At 40.3% G+C, this 21,652-nt stretch overlaps 1 protein-coding gene across 1 annotated transcript in view; it reads left to right on the top strand.

The window, feature by feature from the left end:
• TTF1 (transcription termination factor 1) overlaps nucleotides 1-21,652 on the top strand; it is a 32,491-nt gene that overhangs the window by 639 nt on the left and 10,200 nt on the right. Inside the window, exons 2-8 of the mRNA XM_075834543.1 lie at nucleotides 1,088-1,368; nucleotides 3,605-6,212; nucleotides 6,455-6,633; nucleotides 11,102-11,287; nucleotides 19,468-19,546; nucleotides 19,635-19,765; nucleotides 21,483-21,652. Coding sequence (XP_075690658.1) covers nucleotides 1,131-1,368; nucleotides 3,605-6,212; nucleotides 6,455-6,633; nucleotides 11,102-11,287; nucleotides 19,468-19,546; nucleotides 19,635-19,765; nucleotides 21,483-21,652 — 3,591 coding nt within the window. The 5' untranslated portion in view covers nucleotides 1,088-1,130. The remainder of the gene's footprint in view (nucleotides 1-1,087; nucleotides 1,369-3,604; nucleotides 6,213-6,454; nucleotides 6,634-11,101; nucleotides 11,288-19,467; nucleotides 19,547-19,634; nucleotides 19,766-21,482) is intronic.

Genomic DNA, 21,652 nt, shown 5'->3' with positions numbered 1-21,652 from the left:
TGGCGTTTACTTTGCTGGGACCGCGTTACTCTGCGGATTTGCTGTTCCGCACGTAGGACGCGTCGTGTACATTTGGCTTAGAGGCGTATTGTGCCCTAAAACTTTTATTACCTCTCCAAAAGAACGGTAATAAATGTTAGACCACTAATACGGGGGACCCGGTACCCCACAACTGCAGCAAGGAGTTTGAATGGAGCGGCATGAGGGGGCCGCTTTATTCAAAATCTCTGGGAGAGAATGAAACAGACGTGGGCTCGACCGCCGCTCCATCCAAACTGCTTGCTTTACATCGATCGTTGGCAATCCAAATGATCAGACCCCACAATCCAGTTGATAGGTGATAAGTAATTAAGGCCGTATTCAGACGGGGATAATCGGCTGTATGACGGCTGCATAAAAATCAGTGCGTTTTTTTAACGGACCGTATGAACGGCCTGGGAACAAAATAGGACGTCCCATATTTGCTCGTTTTCCCGCATCCCTCAATAGACTCAAATCTGAGAGATCTGTGAAAACTGGTCCCGCACGGGTGGAAATCGACTGTGAAGAACGTTAGTTTTTCGAGGCCGATTTGACACCCGGTCGTGTGAATAAAGCCTTAGGCTGGAATACCCCTTTAAGGCCGACCTAGAGTTGCCTCCAAGTTGTACGGCGCACTAATAAGGCTCCCGTAGACTTGTATGGGGGTCCTGGTCTATCTTCGTTGGGTCCCATATGAAGTTTTTTTTTCAGCCAAGAATATATTTTTAAGATTGCGCCGTATGGAGGCACTTTACTGTCCCAGCCGCGTGCGGTCGTCCTTATGGCGTATTCACACAGCGCTGTTTTCTGCCTGTGGGTCATCCGATTCATATGGCCGCTATTGCAGCATCCATAGTGGTAATCAATCAACTTTCTTGGAGTCCTGAGTGGCAAATGTGCCTAGTTATACAGTGATCCCTCCCGGCCGGCTGATACATACACCCATTGGGAACCTAAAGGTGGTCATAATGGGGGTCACCCAGCTTTTCCAGGAACTGAGAAATGACTGAATAGAAGAGCACGGCTCTGGTCTTATATTTACTACGTTGTATTTTTCTTCTTACAGAACATCTTTTCCACTACAAAGTCTTTAAGTCTGGGGAAAAAACATGGATGAGGCCCCCGCCCCGGACACCTCCAATCATGAATCTTCTGCTGCTCGGAGCCGAATTATTGGCGGGGATCAAATAAAAAAGAAAAGAAAAATCATCAATCTTGATTTCATGTACTTAGGCGGCAGCGGCACGGAAGAAACGCCGAAGAGGAAGACGCACGCGTATATCACAGAAAACAGCCAGACCCAGGAGGCCGAATCTGTCTCCCCGATCCCTAAGCGGAAAAAGATGGGTGAGTAGGGCACCCCCATACAATATCGTGTAAACTTCTCAACGTCACGTGATTGGACTCGTTCACCAATCAAATGGGCCATTGTGTTGTTCCCTTCTGCCAGGGGTGTGGCTAGAAAGTACAGGGCCCCATACCAAACTTTTGAATACCCCCACCCGAGCACTTACCAGCTGCAGGAAAAAGTTTGGGTGATGACACACTTACCGGCCGGGTCATGGTAAAAAAAAAAACACTACTTCTGTGAAACTACAACTCCCAACATGTATAAACTTGAGAAAAAGAGTCCAAAGTATCCAAATATTTAAGAAAGTACAAAATCTTTATTGATCAACATATAGGAATCTAAAATACATTAATAACTAGATCAACAATGAAAATACATTGGTAAGAATTGAGTACAGCTAGTACATGACGTGAATAGCGGTTCAGTACATGTGATATATGACATGAAAAAATCACTCTTAGAAACATGCTCATGTAAGTGGGCATATGTCAGGACAGAGAAGAAAAAGTGAAAGGTAGGAAGTCACAATTCACGTCTAGTGAACATAGACCGTGTACTAACTTTCTATAAAGCCTGACAGAGCCGTTGTCATATGCTTACCCATATTCAGCGGCGTAGTGGTATGACCCAGTGAACAAAGTGGTGCCCCAACGCGCGTTACGCGTATAGCTTCTTCAGGGGGTCTTGAGACTTTTTGTTTCCCACCCCTATACTCTTGTGTCCTGGGAGACTTTTTCGTCTAACTCCCAACATGATCTGAAAAATTATCACACACACCGGACCCCAAAATTAATTGAGATGCCAGATTATATGAAAAAAATATATACTCCGACGGTAGACCAGACCCCTAAACTAATACAGACCCCAGACCAGACCCCTAAACTTATACAGACCCCAGACCAGACCCCTAAACTTATACAGACCCCAGACCAGACCCAAAGTAGAAAAATGGAGACCTCCAGCTCACCTTGTATAACAGATTTGGATCATCTGGCACGGATCCTCGTGTCGGCACACGACAGGTAGACAATGGTAGAAACAGAAGGATTTGGATCCAGCGTAGATTTGTGAAGTAAAATGGAACAACGTTCCAAGTTTAATGAAAAAATTTTCTATTAAAAAAGAGAAAATCACCAGGATGGAAGCTTGAGAATGTGCAGTCCTGGTAGTGTGAGGGAAAGATATCTGTAGTAGGTAAAGCCTACGCGTTTCAAACGCTACACGCGTCCTTAGTCATGGCTGATACTCAGACCAGACCCCTAAACAAATACAGACCCCAGACCAGACACCTAAACTAATACAGACCCCAGACCAGACCCCTAAACTAATACAGACCCCAGACCAGACCCCTAAACTAATGCAGACCCCAGACCAGACCCCTAAACAAATACAGACCCCAGACCAGATCCCTAAACTAATACAGACCCCAGACCAGACCCCTAAACTAATACAGACCCCAGACCAGACCCCTAAACCAATACAGACCCCAGACCAGACCCCTAAACTAATACAGACCCCAGACCAGACCCCTAAACTAATGCAGACCCCAGACCAGACCCCTAAACAAATACAGACCCCAGACCAGATCCCTAAACTAATACAGACCCCAGACCAGACCCCTAAACTAATACAGACCCCAGACCTCTAAACTAATACAGACCTCAGACCGGACCCCTGAATTGGTTCAGAGTACCAAATATCTAAGTTACCAGACTCCAAAATTAATTTACATCCCAGATTAGACTAACAAAAATTATATACTCAGACCAGACCCCAAAATTAATCAGACCAGACTGTAAAAATAAATAGTTGTTTACTCCCCTATCCTCGCTCCCAGCTTCTCTTCAGAGCCTGGAAAGCGGGGTCCTGACGTCAGCCATGGTATACGCCGCCGCACACAACGTCCTGACACTGGCCAGGGACAGTGATGAGGCAGGGGGACTATAGGCCTCGGTCGCAGCTGCAACATTTGCGACCCCTATAGTTACGCCACTGCCTTATATGAGTTTCTGGGAAAGCTGGGTGACAACCAATATGGCCCTGTGCGTTGTTTGTCACCCAGCTTTCCAAAACTCCCCTACTAGCAGAAACACTTGCATGTCTATTAGGGAGTTGCGAGGCTGTCCTTCCTCGAGAATGTACCTGTTTTTGACCTGGAATTGATGTATAAATGGATGAAGTTTTGTATTTTAATGGCCAAAAATGTGCAACTTTGCTGATTTTTCTTTCCAGAAGACACTTGTGTTGTAGATCAGATAGACCAAGAACATGCTGAAAGTTCCTCAAAGAAAAAAAAGGATGAATCTCGCCAGGAAAAAAAAATAAAATCTCATAAAGCCAAAGATTCCAAGAAACTCCACGATGGTGAAAGATTAACTGAAGAAGCTCCATGTACAGATGTTACTGATCCAGAAGGTACGTCAAAGAAGAAACCGAAGAAAGATGGTGGGGAACGTCTTATAGAAGATCGGTTAGCGGAGGAATTGTTAAATCCCGACACCCAACATACAAGCGGGAAAAAGAAAAAGCAGAGAGATGGTGGAGGTCTCCAGGGAGGTGATGAAAAGTATCCAGAAGGTTCTAAAGCCCGAGAGCAAGTGGAGCAAAGTGTAAGGCGGGCTGAAAAACGGGTCAAGAAGAAGAAGAAAAAAAGAAAGGATGAACCTCATCGGGAGGCTAAAGACGTCGCAGTGGAAGATGTTCCCTCAATTGTCCGTCATCCGGAGGATAATAAAAAGATCAAAAGATCCCGTAAAGCCAAAAAACTAAAGGGACTCGGTGAAGATGAAGAGTTAACCGAAGAAGCCTTATCTAGTAAACCTGCCAATGTAGACGATGGAGCAAGACCGAAGAAAAATAAGAAATCCGAGAAAAATGGCGGGCAACGTCTTCTAGAAGATCGGTTAGTGGAGGAATCATTGACTCCAGACACCCAACATACAAGCGGGAAAAAGTGGAAGGGTGGTGGAGGTCATTGGGGAGATAATGGTGAAAAGTATCCTGAAGGGTCTAAGACCCCAGAGCAAGTAGATGAATGCGTAAGCCGGGCTGAGAAACCGGTCAAAAAAAAGAAAAGAAAGGATGAACCTCACCGGGAAGCTGAAGACCTCGCAGTAGACCACGCGTCCTCGATTGTCCATCATCGGGAAGATAATAAAGAGATCGAAAAATCCCATAAAGCCAAAAAACTAAAGGGACTCGGTGAAGATGAAGAGTTAACCGAAGAAGCCTTATCTAGTAAACCTGCCAATGTAGACGATGGACCAAGACTGAAGAAAAAGAAGAAGCCCAAGAAAAATGATGGGGAACGTCTTCAAGAAGATCGATTAAATCCAGACACCCAACATACAAGCGGGGAAAAGAAAAAGCGGAAGGGTGGTGGAGGTCATCGGGAAGATGATGATGAAAAGTGTCCAGAAGGGTCTAAGAGTCCAGAGCAGGTGAATGAATGTGTAAGCCAAGCTAAGAAACGGGTCAAGAAGACGAAGAAACCCAAGAAAAATGGTGGGGAACGTCTTTTGGAAGATCGGTTAGTGGAGGAATCATTGACTCCAGACACCCAACATACAAGCGGGAAAAAGAAAAAGCGAAAGGGTGGTGGAGGTCATCAGGGAGATAATGATGAAAAGCATCCAGGTGGTTCTAAGACCCTAGAGCAAGTAGATGAATGCGTAAGCCGAGCTGAAAAACGTGTCAAAAAAAAGAAAAGAAAGGATGAACCTCACCGGGAAGCTGAAGACCTCGCAGTAGACCACACGTCCTCGATTGTCCATCATCTGGAGGATAATAAAGAGATCAAAAGATCCCGCAAAGACCAAAAGGGACTCGGTGGAGATGAAGGTTTGACTGAAGAAGCCTTATCTAATGAACCTGCCAATGTAGACGATGGACCAAGACTGAAGAAAAAGAAGAAACCCAAGAAAAATGGTGGGGAACGTCTTCGAGAAGATGGGTTAAATCCAGACACCCAACATAGAAGCGGGGAAAAGAAAAAGCGGAAGGGTGGTGGAGGTCATCGGGAAGATGATGATGAAATCCATTTGCAACATTGTATCACTGAGGAACTTTCCTCCCAAAGAAAGTATCCAGATGGTTCTGGGACCTCAGAGCAAGTGGAGGAAAGTGTGGACCAGGCGGAAAAACCTGTCAAGAAGAAGAAAAAAAGAAAGGATGAATCTCACCAGGAGGCCGATGATGCTCCAACCTCGGTTGTCCTCTATAAGGAAGAAAATATAAGAAAATCCCCAAAAACCAAAGACCGGATGAGACACCACGGAGATGAACCTCCGTATAGTGAACTTACTGATACAGAAGATAGGCCAAGCCGGAAGAAAAAGAAGAAACCTAAGAAAGATCATGGGGAACGTCTTTTGGAAGGTTTAATGGAAGAATCGGCTCCCGATGCCCAACACACGAGCAAAAGGAAGAGAAAAAAGCGAAAGGCCGGTAGAGAGGAAAGTGATTGGAAACAGGTTTCGGTTGAGAAACTTTTTACCCAACGAGAGCATCAAGGTGGTACGGAGCAAGTGGGCGGAAGTGGGGAGCAGACTGGCGAACCTGTAAAGAAGAGGAAAAAAAAGAGGAACTCGCAAAGGGGAGAGGAGACGCCCGAAATCGCGACCCAAGAGACGCAACTAGAAGATGTTGAAGGCCTAGCGGAGGGGAGTCTGTCATCACATTGCCGGGCAGTGGAAAGCGATGGGGATATGGAGGGTGATGAAGAAGAACAAACGGATCATACATCAACCGGGATAAGGAGCAGAACTGAGACTATGGCTTCCGCTGACCAGAATCCGGCTACACAAGAAGAGCACGATGACATTCAGGACGGGGACAACCGGTAAGTGACTTCAGAGGTAGCCTGTCCCATAATAATTGAAGTTTCTAATGATTCGTCCTTACTTTAATGGAAATCAGCTCTCCATGTACTGACTTCCTGCTGAGCTTGTGCTTATACACAGGAGCCAATCAGAACAAGCAGAGCTGCAGTGTAAAGAATAGTGGCGGCACAGAGCAGCAGCTTGAGCCTCTGTAGAGACAGGAGGTGATCATTTCTGCTGTTCACTGCCTAACTCTTCACAGGTTAAACACCTCAGCCAAAAAGACGCGGAAGACAAAGCCATCCGTGCTCACTTTATTACCGGATAATGACTTAGCGCTGCTTGAAGAATATTTCCCCAAGATAAAAACCCTGGGTTACGACTCTTTTTGCCAATATGTTACACACGAGCTGGAGAGAGTCAGAGAGGCCAAAAAACAGGGTAAGTGGAATTCTTGGTATTTACACAACTAAAATCTAGAATATCAGACACACAGAAGTGCAAAGATTACACTGAACCAACCTGCAACTAACGAGACTGATAACAGCCGCTCCTCTTATTACACTCCAGCACTATTATATCCTCCAGAGACATTACATCATATGTGTGACTGATATCAGCCGCTCCTCTTATAACACTCCAGTACTATTATATCCTCCAGAGACATTACATCATATATGTGACTGATATCAGCCGCTCCTCTTATATCACTCCAGCACTATTATATCCTCCAGAGACATTACATCATATGTGACTGATATCAGCCGCTCCTCTTATATCACTCCAGCACTATTATATCCTCCAGAGAGATTACATCATATGTGTGACTGATCTCAGCAGCTCCTCTTATAACACTCCAGTACTATTATATCCTCCAGAGACATTACATCATATGTGTGACTGATATCAGCCGCTCCTCTTATAACACTCCAGCACTATTATATCCTCCAGAGACATTACATCATATATGTGACTGATATCAGCCGCTCCTCTTATATCACTCCAGTACTATTATATCCTCCAGAGACATTACATCATATGTGACTGATATCAGCCGCTCCTCTTATATCACTCCAGCACTATTATATCCTCCAGAGACATTACATCATATATGTGACTGATATCAGCCGCTCCTCTTATATCACTCCAGTACTATTATATCCTCCAGAGACATTACATCATATGTGACTGATATCAGCCGCTCCTCATATAACACTCCAGCACTATTATATCCTCCAGAGACATTACATCATAATCATATGTGACTGATATCAGCCGCTCCTCTTATATCACTCCAGTACTATTATATCCTCCAGAGACGTTACATCATATGTGACTGATATCAGCCGCTCCTCTTATATCACTCCAGCACTATTATATCCTCCAGAGAGATTACATCATATATGTGACTGATATCAGCCGCTCCTCTTATATCACTCCAGCACTATTATATCCTCCAGAGACATTACATCATATATGTGACTGATATCAACCGCTCCTCTTATATCACTCCAGCACTATTATATCCTCCAGAGACATTACATCATATGTGTGACTGATATCAGCCGCTCCTCTTATATCAGTCCAGTACTATTATATCCTCCAGAGACATTACATCATGTGTGACTGATATCAGCCGCTCCTCTTATATCACTCCAGTACTATTATATCCTCCAGAGACATTACATCATATGTGTGACTGATATCAGCCGCTCCTCTTATATCACTCCAGCACTATTATATCCTCCAGAGACATTACATCATATGTGTGACTGATATCAGCCGCTCCTCTTATATCACTCCAGTACTATTATATCCTCCAGAGACATTACATCATTTATGTGACTGATATCAGCCGCTCCTCTTATATCACTCCAGCACTATTATATCCTCCAGAGACATTACATCATATATGACTGATATCAGCCGCTCCTCTTATATCACTCCAGTACTATTATATCCTCCAGAGACATTACATCATATGTGTGACTGATATCAGCCACTCCTCTTATATCACTCCAGTACTATTATATCCTCCAGAGACATTACATCATATGTGTGACTGATATCAGCCGCTCCTCTTATATCACTCCAGTACTATTATATCCTCCAGAGACATTACATCATATATGTGACTGATAACAGCCGCTCCTCTTATATCACTCCAGTACTATTATATCCTCCAGAGACATTACATCATATGTGACTGATATCAGCCGCTCCTCTTATATCACTCCAGTACTATTATATCCTCCAGAGACATTACATCATATGTGTGACTGATATCAGCCGCTCCTCTTATATCACTCCAGTACTATTATATCCTCCAGAGACATTACATCATATGTGTGACTGATATCAGCCGCTCCTCTTATATCACTCCAGTACTATTATATCCTCCAGAGACATTACATCATATGTGACTGATATCAGCCGCTCCTCTTATATCACTCCAGTACTATTATATCCTCCAGAGACATTACATCATATGTGTGACTGATATCAGCCGCTCCTCTTATATCACTCCAGCACTATTATATCCTCCGGAGACATTACATTATATGTGTGACTGATATCAGCCGCTCCTCTTATAACACTCCAGTACTATTATATCCTCCAGAGACATCATATGTGACTGATATCAGCCGCTCCTCTTATATCACTCCAGCACTATTATATCCTCCAGAGACATTACATCATATGTGACTGATATCAGCCGCTCCTCTTATATCACTCCAGCACTATTATATCCTCCAGAGACATTACATCATATGTGTGACTGATATCAGCCGCTCCTCTTATATCACTCCAGCACTATTATATCCTCCGGAGACATTACATTATATGTGTGACTGATATCAGCCGCTCCTCTTATAACACTCCAGTACTATTATATCCTCCAGAGACATCATATGTGACTGATATCAGCCGCTCCTCTTATATCACTCCAGCACTATTATATCCTCCAGAGACATTACATCATATATGTGACTGATATCAGCCGCTCCTCTTATATCACTCCAGCACTATTATATCCTCCAGAGACATTACATCATATGTGACTGATATCAGCCGCTCCTCTTATATCACTCCAGCACTATTATATCCTCCAGAGACATTACATCATATATGTGACTGATATCAGCCGCTCCTCTTATATCACTCCAGTACTATTATATCCTCCAGAGACATTACATCATATGTGACTGATATCAGCCACTCCTCTTATATCACTCCAGCACTATTATATCCTCCAGAGACATTACATCATATGTGACTGATATCAGCCGCTCCTCTTATATCACTCCAGTACTATTATATCCTCCAGAGACATTACATCATATGTGTGACTGATATCAGCCGCTCCTCTTATAACACTCCAGCACTATTATATCCTCCAGAGACATTACATCATATGTGACTGATATCAGCCGCTCCTCTTATATCACTCCAGTACTATTATATCCTCCAGAGACATTACATCATATGTGTGACTGATATCAGCCGCTCCTCTTATAACACTCCAGTACTATTATATCCTCCAGAGACATTACATCATATGTGACTGATATCAGCCGCTCCCCTTATAACACTCCAGCACTATTATATCCTCCAGAGACATTACATCATATGTGACTGATATCAGCCGCTCCTCTTATATCACTCCAGTACTATTATATCCTCCAGAGACATTACATCATATGTGTGACTAATATCATAGTTATAAGAGAAGCAGCATTTTGTCGTTTCGGGTCCAGCGCCGCCGACACGTGATCTTCCCTCTGTCTTGTCTGGAGTCGCTGCTCTTCATGCATTCCTATGGGAACCAGAACAAGACCAGAGCGAGGATCCATAGGAATGCATGAAGAGCAGCGACTCCAGACAAGACAGAGGGAAGATCACGTGTCGGCGGCGCTGGACCCGAAACGACAAGATGCGGGGATCGGTAGGTATTTCTACACACAGCCCCCCCCCACACCAATGTACAACTGGAGGGTGCAATAAAAGTGGAGTGCTCCTTTAAAGGCTATGGAAACCTTCGAAGATTTTCATATATATTTTTTTTTACTAAAACAATGTATTATAGTTTTTAATGCAACTTTGTAATATTTTTTTATAAAAAAAAAAAAAGTAGTTACTTTTTGAGATCTTTCCTTTATGTATCCTGTACGCAGAGCAACTATATCTAGCACTGAAACCCGAATACATCAGGTCAGTGGGATTGACGGGTTCAGTGACAGCGCGTCCCGCACGTCTCTGACCGTTCTTAACTTAGATGTGATCACTGACAGGTGGATCCTTTGTGTCGGAGGCGTGCAGGACCCCCTTTCACGAACCCGTCCGTCCCAATGACGGATTTGGGTTTCAGTGCAAGATACAGATACTATGTAGCCAGAATACATAAAAACTTTATCTCAAAAAGTAAGTTGCATTAAATACTATAATACATTTTTTTAGTAAAAAAAAAATTAAATTCTTTAAAGTTTTACATAGCCTTTAATCATCGTATTAAAATGTGTTGCGTTTCAATGCTTAAACTTTTCAAAAATCGCTGCTTGCTGTCAGAGAACGGAAACGTTTTTTTTGTTTTTTTTTACATCCCTTAGCTGAAAACCTCTACAGCAAACAGCAGCTCTGGCTTTGGAGGGCTCCGCTTGACCATATATTACAGAAATGTGCGGCCGCCACAATATCCGCTTTTATATTCTGTGGCGTATCCCTTTATTAAAAACGGAGCAAGTGTTTGTGAGTTGCTTATAATGAACTGTCTTAATGATGCTACTGCATTATGGGCTGGGGGTGCTGAGAATAAATGGAAGGAATACCCCTTTAAATAATCAGTGACTTCTAGCACTATTTATGTAACTGTCAGAATACCCCTTTAATTGATGGCCTGTGTTCCTTTCAGGAATTATGTTCCGCCACGGCCGATTTACCGTTGATGAAGATGAAAAGATCAGGCAGAACGTCCAGACGTTTATGTCACAGGTTGGAATAGATTCGGCAGAGCTGCTTTTCCACCCCTACAAGTTTCCTAACATGAAAAAATCTATCGAACAAATGAAAAGAACGTTTAATTTTCGACACAGAATTGGTAAATTGATATCTTATGGTTTATAAAATGTTAAATGGCGTGGAGATAAAAATAAAGCAGCTAAATAAACATCAAGAAACCGCAGTACCAGCAACTATTAACATCAATGATACAGGAAATATGGTTAACTAACGTTCACATTATTTTATTAAATAACTACCTGTATACAAGAATATAACTACTATAATACTGACCCTATATACAAGAATATAACTACTATAATACTGCCTCTATATACAAGAATATAACAACTATAATACTGCCCCCTATATACAAGAATATAACTACTATAATACTGCCCCCTATATACAAGAATATAACTACTATAATACTGCCCCTATATACAAGAATATAACTACTATAATACTGCTCCCTATATACAAGAATATAACTACTATAATACTGCCCCCTATGTACAAGAATATAACTACTATAATACTGCTCCTATATACAAGAATATAACTACTATAATACTGCCCCTATATACAAGACTATAACTACTATAATACTGCCCCCTATATACAAGAATATAACTACTATAATACTGCCCCCTATATACAAGAATATAACTACTATAATACTGCCCCCTATATACAAGAATATAACTACTATAATACTGCCCCTGTATACAAGAATATAACTACTATAATACTGCCTCTATATACAAGAATATAACTACTATAATACTGCCCCCTATATACAAGAATATAACTACTATAATACTGCCTCTATATACAAGAATATAACTACTATAATACTGCCTCTATATACAAGAATATAACTACTATAATACTGCCCCCTATATACAAGAATATAACTACTATAATACTGCCTCTATATACAAGAATATAACTACTATAATACTGCCCCCTATATACAAGAATATAACTACTATAATACTGCCCCCTATATACAAGAATATAACTACTATAATACTGCTCCTATATACAAGAATATAACTACTATAATACTGCCCCCTATATACAAGAATATAACTACTATAATACTGCCCCCTATATACAAGAATATAACTACTATAATACTGCCCCCTATATACAAGAATATAACTACTATAATACTGCTCCTATATACAAGAATATAACTACTATAATACTGCTCCTATATACAAGAATATAACTACTATAATACTGACTCCTATATACAAGAATATAACTACTATAATACTGCTCCTATATACAAGAATATAACTACTATAATACTGCTCCTATATACAAGAATATAACTACTATAATACTGCCCCTATATACAAGAATATAACTACTATAATACTGCTCCTATATACAAGAATATAACTACTATAATACTGCCCCCTATATACAAGAATATAACTACTATAATACTGACCCTATATACAAGAATATAATTACTATAATACTGCCCCCTATATACAAGAATAGAACTACTATAATACTGCTCCCTATATACAAGAATAGAACTACTATAATACTGCTCCTATATACAAGAATATAACTACTATAACACTGCTCCTATATACAAGAATATAACTACTATAATACTGCCCCTATATACAAGAATATAACTACTATAATACTGACCCTATATACAAGAATATAACTACTATAATACTGACCCTATATACAAGAATATAACTACTATAATACTGCCCCTATATATAAGAATATAACTACTATAATACTGACCCTATATACAAGAATATAATTACTATAATACTGCCCCCTATATACAAGAATATAACTACTATAATACTGCCTCCTATATACAAGAATATAACTACTATAATACTGCCCCCTATATACAAGAATATAACTACTATAATACTGCTCCTATATACAAGAATATAACTACTATAATACTGACTCCTATATACAAGAATATAACTACTATAATACTGCTCCTATATACAAGAATATAACTACTATAATACTGCTCCTATATACAAGAATATAACTACTATAATACTGCCCCTATATACAAGAATATAACTACTATAATACTGCTCCTATATACAAGAATATAACTACTATAATACTGCCCCCTATATACAAGAATATAACTACTATAATACTGACCCTATATACAAGAATATAATTACTATAATACTGCCCCCTATATACAAGAATAGAACTACTATAATACTGCTCCCTATATACAAGAATAGAACTACTATAATACTGCTCCTATATACAAGAATATAACTACTATAACACTGCTCCTATATACAAGAATATAACTACTATAATACTGCCCCTATATACAAGAATATAACTACTATAATACTGCCCCTATATACAAGAATATAACTACTATAATACTGACCCTATATACAAGAATATAACTACTATAATACTGCCCCTATATATAAGAATATAACTACTATAATACTGACCCTATATACAAGAATATAATTACTATAATACTGCTCCCTATATACAAGAATATAACTACTATAATACTGCTCCTATATACAAGAATATATCTACTATAATACTGCTCCCTATATACAAGAATATAACTACTATAATACTGCTCCTATATACAAGAATATAACTACTATAATACTGCTCCCTATATACAAGAATATAACTACTATAATACTGCTCCTATATACAAGAATATAACTACTATAATATTGCTCCTATATACAAGAATATAACTACTATAATACTGTCTCCTATATACAAGAATATAACTACTATAATACTGCCCCTATATACAAGAATATAACTACTATAATACTGCTCCCTATATACAAGAATATAACTACTATAATACTGCCCCTATATACAAGAATATAACCACTATAATACTGCCCCTATATACAAGAATATAACTACTATAATACTGCCCCTATATACAAGAATATAACTACTATAATACTGTCCCCTATATACAGGAATATAACTACTATAATACTGCTCCTATATACAAGAATATAACTACTATAATACTGCCCCTATATACAAGAATATAATTACTATAATACTGACCCTATATACAAGAATATAATTACTATAATACTGCCCCCTATATACAAGAATATAACTACTATAATACTGCTCCTATATACAAGAATATATCTACTATAATACTGCTCCTATATACAAGAATATAACTACTATAATACTGCCCCTATATACAAGAATATAACTACTATTATACTGCCCCCTATATACAAGAATATAACTACTATAATACTGCCTCCTATATACAAGAATATAACTACTATAATACTGCCCCCTATATACAAGAATATAACTACTATAATACTGCCCCTATATACAAGAATATAACCACTATAATACTGCCACTATATACAAGAATATAACTACTATAATACTGCCCTCTATATACAAGAATATAACTACTATAATACTGCTCCTTTATACAAGAATATAACTACTATAATACTGCCCCCTATATACAAGAATATAACTACTATAATACTGCTCCTATATACAAGAATATAACTACTATAATACTGCCCCTATATACAAGAATATAACTACTATAATACTGCTCCTATATACAAGAATATAACTACTATAATACTGCCCCTATATACAAGAATATAACTACTATTATACTGCCCCCTATATACAAGAATATAACTACTATAATACTGCCTCCTATATACAAGAATATAACTACTATAATACTGCCCCCTATATACAAGAATGTAACTACTATAATACTGCCCCCTATATACAAGAATATAACTACTATAATACTGCCCCCTATATACAAGAATGTAACTACTATAATACTGCCCCTATATACAAGAATATAACTACTATAATACTGCCACTATATACAAGAATATAACTACTATAATACTGCCCTCTATATACAAGAATATAACTACTATAATACTGCTCCTTTATACAAGAATATAACTACTATAATACTGCCCCCTATATACAAGAATATAACTACTATAATACTGCTCCCTATATACTAGAATATAACTACTATAATACTGCCCCTATATACAAGAATATAACTACTATAATACTGCCCCCTATATACAAGAATATAACTACTATAATACTGCCCCTATATACAAGAATATAACTACTATAATACTGCTCCTATATACAAGAATATAACTACTATAATACTGCCCCCTATGTACAAGAATATAACTACTATAATACTGCCCCCTATATACAAGAATATAACTACTATAATACTGCCCCTATATACAAGAATATAACTACTATAATACTGTCCCTATATACAAGAATATAACTACTATAATACTGCTCCCTATATACAAGAATATAACTACTATAATACTGCTCCTATATACAAGAATATAACTACTATAATACTGCTCCTATATACAAGAATATAACTACTATAATACTGCTCCTATATACAAGAATATAACTACTATAATACTGCCTCCTATATACAAGAATATAACTACTATAATACTGCTCCTATATACAAGAATATAACTACTATAATACTGCTCCTATATACAAGAATATAACTACTATGATACTGCCTCCTATATACAAGAATATAACTACTATAATACTGCTCCTATATACAAGAATATAACTACTATAATACTGCCCCTATATACAACAATATAACTACTATAATACTGCTCCTATATACAAGAATATAACTACTATAATACTGCTCCTATATACAAGAATATAACTACTATAATACTGCTCCTATATACAAGAATATAACTACTATAATAATAATAATAATAATAATCTTTATTTATATAGCGCCAACATATTACGCAGCACTTTACAATGTAGAGGGAACATGAAAACAATATCGGACATTACATAGTGACAAAGTTAATTTACAATTCAAACCTGGGGAGTGAGGACCCTGCTCGCAAGAGCTTACAATCTATGAGGACATAAGGGAGACACAAAGTGTAATAGTGTTTGTTCTGTACAATGGTCCGGCCATTTTTATACACATGCGGTGGTGACATAAAGCTGCATGAGCCGGTCACCAGCCACTATCCGTGTATGACGGACATGAAGAGAAGGAGTGTGAGGGAATCTTATTCTGATGACTAATCTAAATGGAGGGCCATGAAAAGGAGTCAGATTAGGGAATTTTATAGGCCTGTCTAAATAGATGTGTTTTCAGGGCACGTTTAAAACTGTGGATATTGGGAATTAATCTGATTGTCTGGGGTAGCACATTCCAGAGGACGGGTGCAGCACGAGAGAAATCTTGGAGACGGTAGTGGGAGGTTCGGATTATGGAGGATTTTAATCTAAGGTCGTTGGCAGAACGTAGAGCCCGAGTAGGGTGGTAGACAGAGATGAGGGAGGAGATGTAAGGAGGTGCAGCACTGTGGAGAGCTTTGTGGGTGAGAGTAATAAGTTTGAATTTTATTCGGAAGGGGATGGGCAACCAGTGCAGTGACTGGCACAGATTAGAGGCGTTGGTGTAGCGGTTGGTCATAAAGATGAGCCTGGCTGCTGCATTGAGGATAGATTGGAGAGGGGAGAGTTTAGTGAGGGGAAGACCGACTAGTAATGAGTTACAGTAGTCAAGACGAGAGTGAATCAGAGCAACAATGAGAGTTTTGGCAGTTTCCTCCGTAAGAAAAGAGCGGATTCTGGAGATGTTTTTTAGGTGAAAATGACAGGAGCGTGAAAGTGATTGTATGTGAGGAGTAAAGGAAAGATCTGAGTCAAAAATAACCCCGAGACAGCGGGCGTGCTGCTTAGGAGTTATGGTAGTGCCACACACAGAGATGGAGACATCAGGTTTAGGGAGGTTAGTAGATGGTTGGAACACAAGGAGCTCAGTTTTAGAAAGATTCAGTTTCAGATAGAGAGAGGACATGATGTTAGAGACAGCGGACAGACAATCACTGGTGTTCTGTATTAGAGCAGGGGTGATGTCACGGGAAGAGGTATATAATTGGGTGTCATCAGCGTAGAGATGGTACTGGAAGCCAAATCTGCTGATGGTTTGTCCAATAGGAGCTGTGTAGAGAGAAAAGAGGAGTGGACCTAGGACTGATCCCTGAGGAACCCCGATATCAAGGGGAAGAGGAGAAGAAGTGGAACCAGCAAATGACACACTGAATGAGCGGTCAGAGAGATAGGAGGAAAACCAAGAGAGAGCCGCGTCCTTGAGGCCAATAGAGTGGAGCATGTTAAGTAGGAGTTTGTGGTCTACAGTGTCAAAGGCTGCAGAGAGATCCAAAAGAGAGAGAAAAGAGAGATCCAAAAGAATACTGTAATACTGCCCCCTATATACAAGAATATAACTACTATAATACTGCCCCCTATATACAAGAATATAACTACTATAATACTGCTCCTATATACAAGAATATAACTACTATAATACTGCCCCCTATATACAAGAATATAACTACTATAATACTGCCCCCTATATACAAGAATATAACTACTATAATACTGCCCCCTATATACAAGAATATAACTACTATAATACTGCTCCTATATACAAGAATATAACTACTATAATACTGCCCCCTATATACAACAATATAACTACTATAATACTGTCCCTATATACAAGAATATAACTACTATAATACTGCTCCTATATACAAGAATATAACTACTATCATACTGCCCCTATATACAAGAATATAACTACTATAATACTGCTCCCTATATACAAGAATATAACTACTATAATACCACCCTATATACAAGAATATAACTGCTATAATACTGCTCCTATATACAAGAATATAACTACTATAATACTGCCACTATATACAATAATATAACTACTATAATACTGCCACTATATACAAGAATATAACTACTATAATACTGCCTCCTATATACAAGAATATAACTACTATAATACTGCCCCTATATACAATAATATAACTACTATAATACTGCTCCTATATACAAGAATATAACTACTATAATACTGCCACTATATACAAGAATATAACTACTATCATACTGCCCCTATATACAAGAATAGAACTACTATAATGTTATATAGGAGCAGTATTATAACGCTACATCACAAATGTCTTGAAACAATTGCCGGTGCGGGAATGGAACCCCCATCATCTCCAAAGCTTCTCTAGACAAAACATACATGAAGGTCAAATAACCAGGAACTGCCAGTTCTTACACCGCTGGATGGCAGCTTGATGATCAATCGCTCACTCACTCATTTTGAAAGCTTCGGACCACGCTCATAAATTTCTGCCCTCCGCCCGATCTTTAGAGATGAGACTTAAAATAGCGCACAGATCCCATCTAACTCCACTTGTAGGCCACAGAATAGGTTTATATCCCACCTCCCAATAAATGCTGCACCGTGGAGGCCGCTCTCCATCGTTTTCTCTGGGCTTGCCCTAATATTCAGACTTTTTGGTCCCATATTCGATCCTACAGATATCAGAACCTCACGAACTGCCCTCCTGACACAGCACTTTGGGCAATTTTTGGATATACGGACCCGGACACACGCAGCTACTCCCAGGGGGGGCACGTAGATTATTATATTATGTGTCAGCGGCGGGTGCAAAGGCCATTTCACACCCCTCTCTACAGGACCGGGTCCCACCATTTAAGCTTGTATTGGATAAACTCTCACATACTCCATAAGGAAATCTTTGCTACATGGGACACCTTCATCTCCTACTTCCACAGAGAGTTAGGACGGATATTAGGAACTGCTTTCAGGAGCGGATACTTGTAGGTAACACACCGGTGTGAGGGTGCAGGGGTCTGGATGGTCGAGGTGTTGGCGGGAGTCGTGCACTCAGTTATCGTCTTCTCTTTGATGCCACTGCAGAGTTTACAGTGGAGTGGACGGAGATGGGCGGTCGGATGGTCCCCCTCCCACCTCTTTGGACTTTGATTAAGAGGAGGAGAGGCACGCTTTCTCTTTTTGTATGACAATAATGCGTCAGGGGATTTTGCTCTGAAGACAGGCGGAATTGTTTGTTCCCTCCTATAATATATATATATATACTATAAGGTATCCTGATTGATAGCTGTGCATCCTATAACACCTGTAATGTATTGTAACCAAATTTGCTTCTGCGGATTCCCCACCCCCCCTTTCTTTTATTTTTGTTTTTTCTTTTCCCTCCTTTTTATTCCTGTACCCCCTATTTGAAAAAGTTTAATAAACAAAATTGTATAATAATATGATGTGTTTTGGGTGTTGTACAGGTGAAGGATTGTATCGCACTGCGACTGAAGTCACTATGCGAGGATCAAAATTATATGAGCGTTCTGGAATAAGTGGACGGTGAGCCCCGCGTTGACCGGTCGCAATTTAGTATATTCTTCTATTTTATAGGTTCTATATTGATTCCCTCGTTTCTCATGTGTTCCAGGTACACAAAAGAAGAGGTGCAGCAGCTGAAGGCGTATCATGAGTTACACGGGAACAAATGGTTAACTATTGGGACTTTAATGGACCGAACTGGCTTCTCAGCTCAATTAAAGGTCTCCCAGCTCCGACGAGGTGAGAGTTGTTTTATACTTGTGAGGGTTGAAGCGTTACTCCAGTTTTGCATCTTAAGAAAATCTACATATATGATCAGTGACTTTATAAATATCCTGCTTTCCTGTTAACTCTCAGGCTGCATGATCTGCCGTTTTGCGGCTATTTCCTACTGGTTCAGTGTCTGGACACGGCCTTCTCATACTGGTTCAGTGTCTGGACACGGCCTTCTCATACTGGTTCAGTGTCTGGACACGGCCTTCTTATACTGGTTCAGTGTCTGGACACGGCCTTCTCATACTGGTTCAGTGTCTGGACACGGCCTTCTTATACTGGTTCAGTGTCTGGACACGGCCTTCTTGTACTGGTTCAGTGTCTGGACACGGCCTTCTTGTACTGGTTCAGTGTCTGGACACGGCCTTCTTGTACTGGTTCAGTGTCTGGACACGGCCTTCTCATACTGGTTCAGTGTCGACGCGGCCTTCTTATACTGGTTCAGTGTCTGGACGCGGCCTTCTTATACTGGTTCAGTGTCTGGACGCGGCCTTCTTATACTGGTTCAGTGTCTGGACGCGGCCTTCTTATACTGGTTCAGTGTCTGGACGCGGCCTTCTTATACTGGTTCAGTGTCTGGACGCGGCCTTCTTATACTGGTTCAGTGTCTGGACGCGGCCTTCTTATACTGGTTCAGTGTCTGGACACGGCCTTCTTATACTGGTTCAGTGTCTGGACACGGCCTTCTCGTACTGGTTCAGTGTCGACGCGGCCTTCTTGTACTGGTTCAGTGTCTGGACGCGGCCTTCTCATACTGGTTCAGTGTCTGGACACGGCCTTCTCATACTGGTTCAGTGTCTGGACACGGCCTTCTTATACTGGTTCAGTGTCTGGACACGGCCTTCTCGTACTGGTTCAGTGTCTGGACGCGGCCTTCTTGTACTGGTTCAGTGTCTGGACGCGGCCTTCTTATACTGGTTCAGCGTCTGGACGCGGCCTTCTTATACTGGTTCAGCGTCTGGACGCGGCCTTCTTATACTGGTTCAGTGTCTGGACACGGCCTTCTCATACTGGTTCAGTGTCTGGACACGGCCTTCTCATACTGGTTCAGCGTCTGGACACGGCCTTCTCATACTGGTTCAGCGTCTGGACACGGCCTTCTCATACTGGTTCAGTGTCTGGACACGGCCTTCTCATACTGGTTCAGTGTCTGGACGCGGCCTTCTTATACTGGTTCAGTGTCTGGACGCGGCCTTCTCAGGCTGAGTTACTTAGTCAGTAGTGTTAATAAATTATAAGGGTATGTTCACACGGCCTATTTACGGACGTAAATCGGGCGTTTTTGCCCCGAATTACGTCCGAAAATAGCGCCTCAATAGCGCTGACAAACATCTGCCCATTGAAAGCAATGGGCAGACGTTTGTCTGTTCACACGAGGCGTAATTTACGCGCTGCTGTCAAAAGACGGCGCGTAAATAGACGCCCGCGTCAAAGAAGTGACCTGTCACTTCTTGGGGTGTAATTGGAGCCGTTATTCATTGACTCCAATGAATAGCAGCGCTAATTACGTCCGTAATGGACGTGGCGTTCAAGCGCCTGCACATGCCGTTACGGCTGAAATTACGGGGATGTTTTCAGGCTGAAACATCCCCGTAATTTCAGCCGTAACGGACGCCCTCGTGTGAACATACCCTAATTCCTCTTTGATGACTGTGCTGCTACAGATTTATGTTCTGTTGTGTAGAGCTGAATTTTGGGCCATGGAGCGTAGAAGAAACAAATCGTCTAATCACGGCGGTCAAGGAATTTGTTCTGGGCACGATTCTGAAAGAGATGAATAACAATACCACCGAGGAAGAACTGGTGACTATACGCAAAGAAAAGCTGTACAAGGGTATACCGTGGGTCAAGATG

This window comes from Rhinoderma darwinii, chromosome 8, assembly GCF_050947455.1.
Source record: "Rhinoderma darwinii isolate aRhiDar2 chromosome 8, aRhiDar2.hap1, whole genome shotgun sequence".
Lineage (NCBI taxonomy): Eukaryota > Metazoa > Chordata > Amphibia > Anura > Rhinodermatidae > Rhinoderma > Rhinoderma darwinii.
The sequence above is the reverse complement of the archived record's forward strand: the minus strand, read 5'-3'. Positions and strand labels throughout refer to the sequence as shown.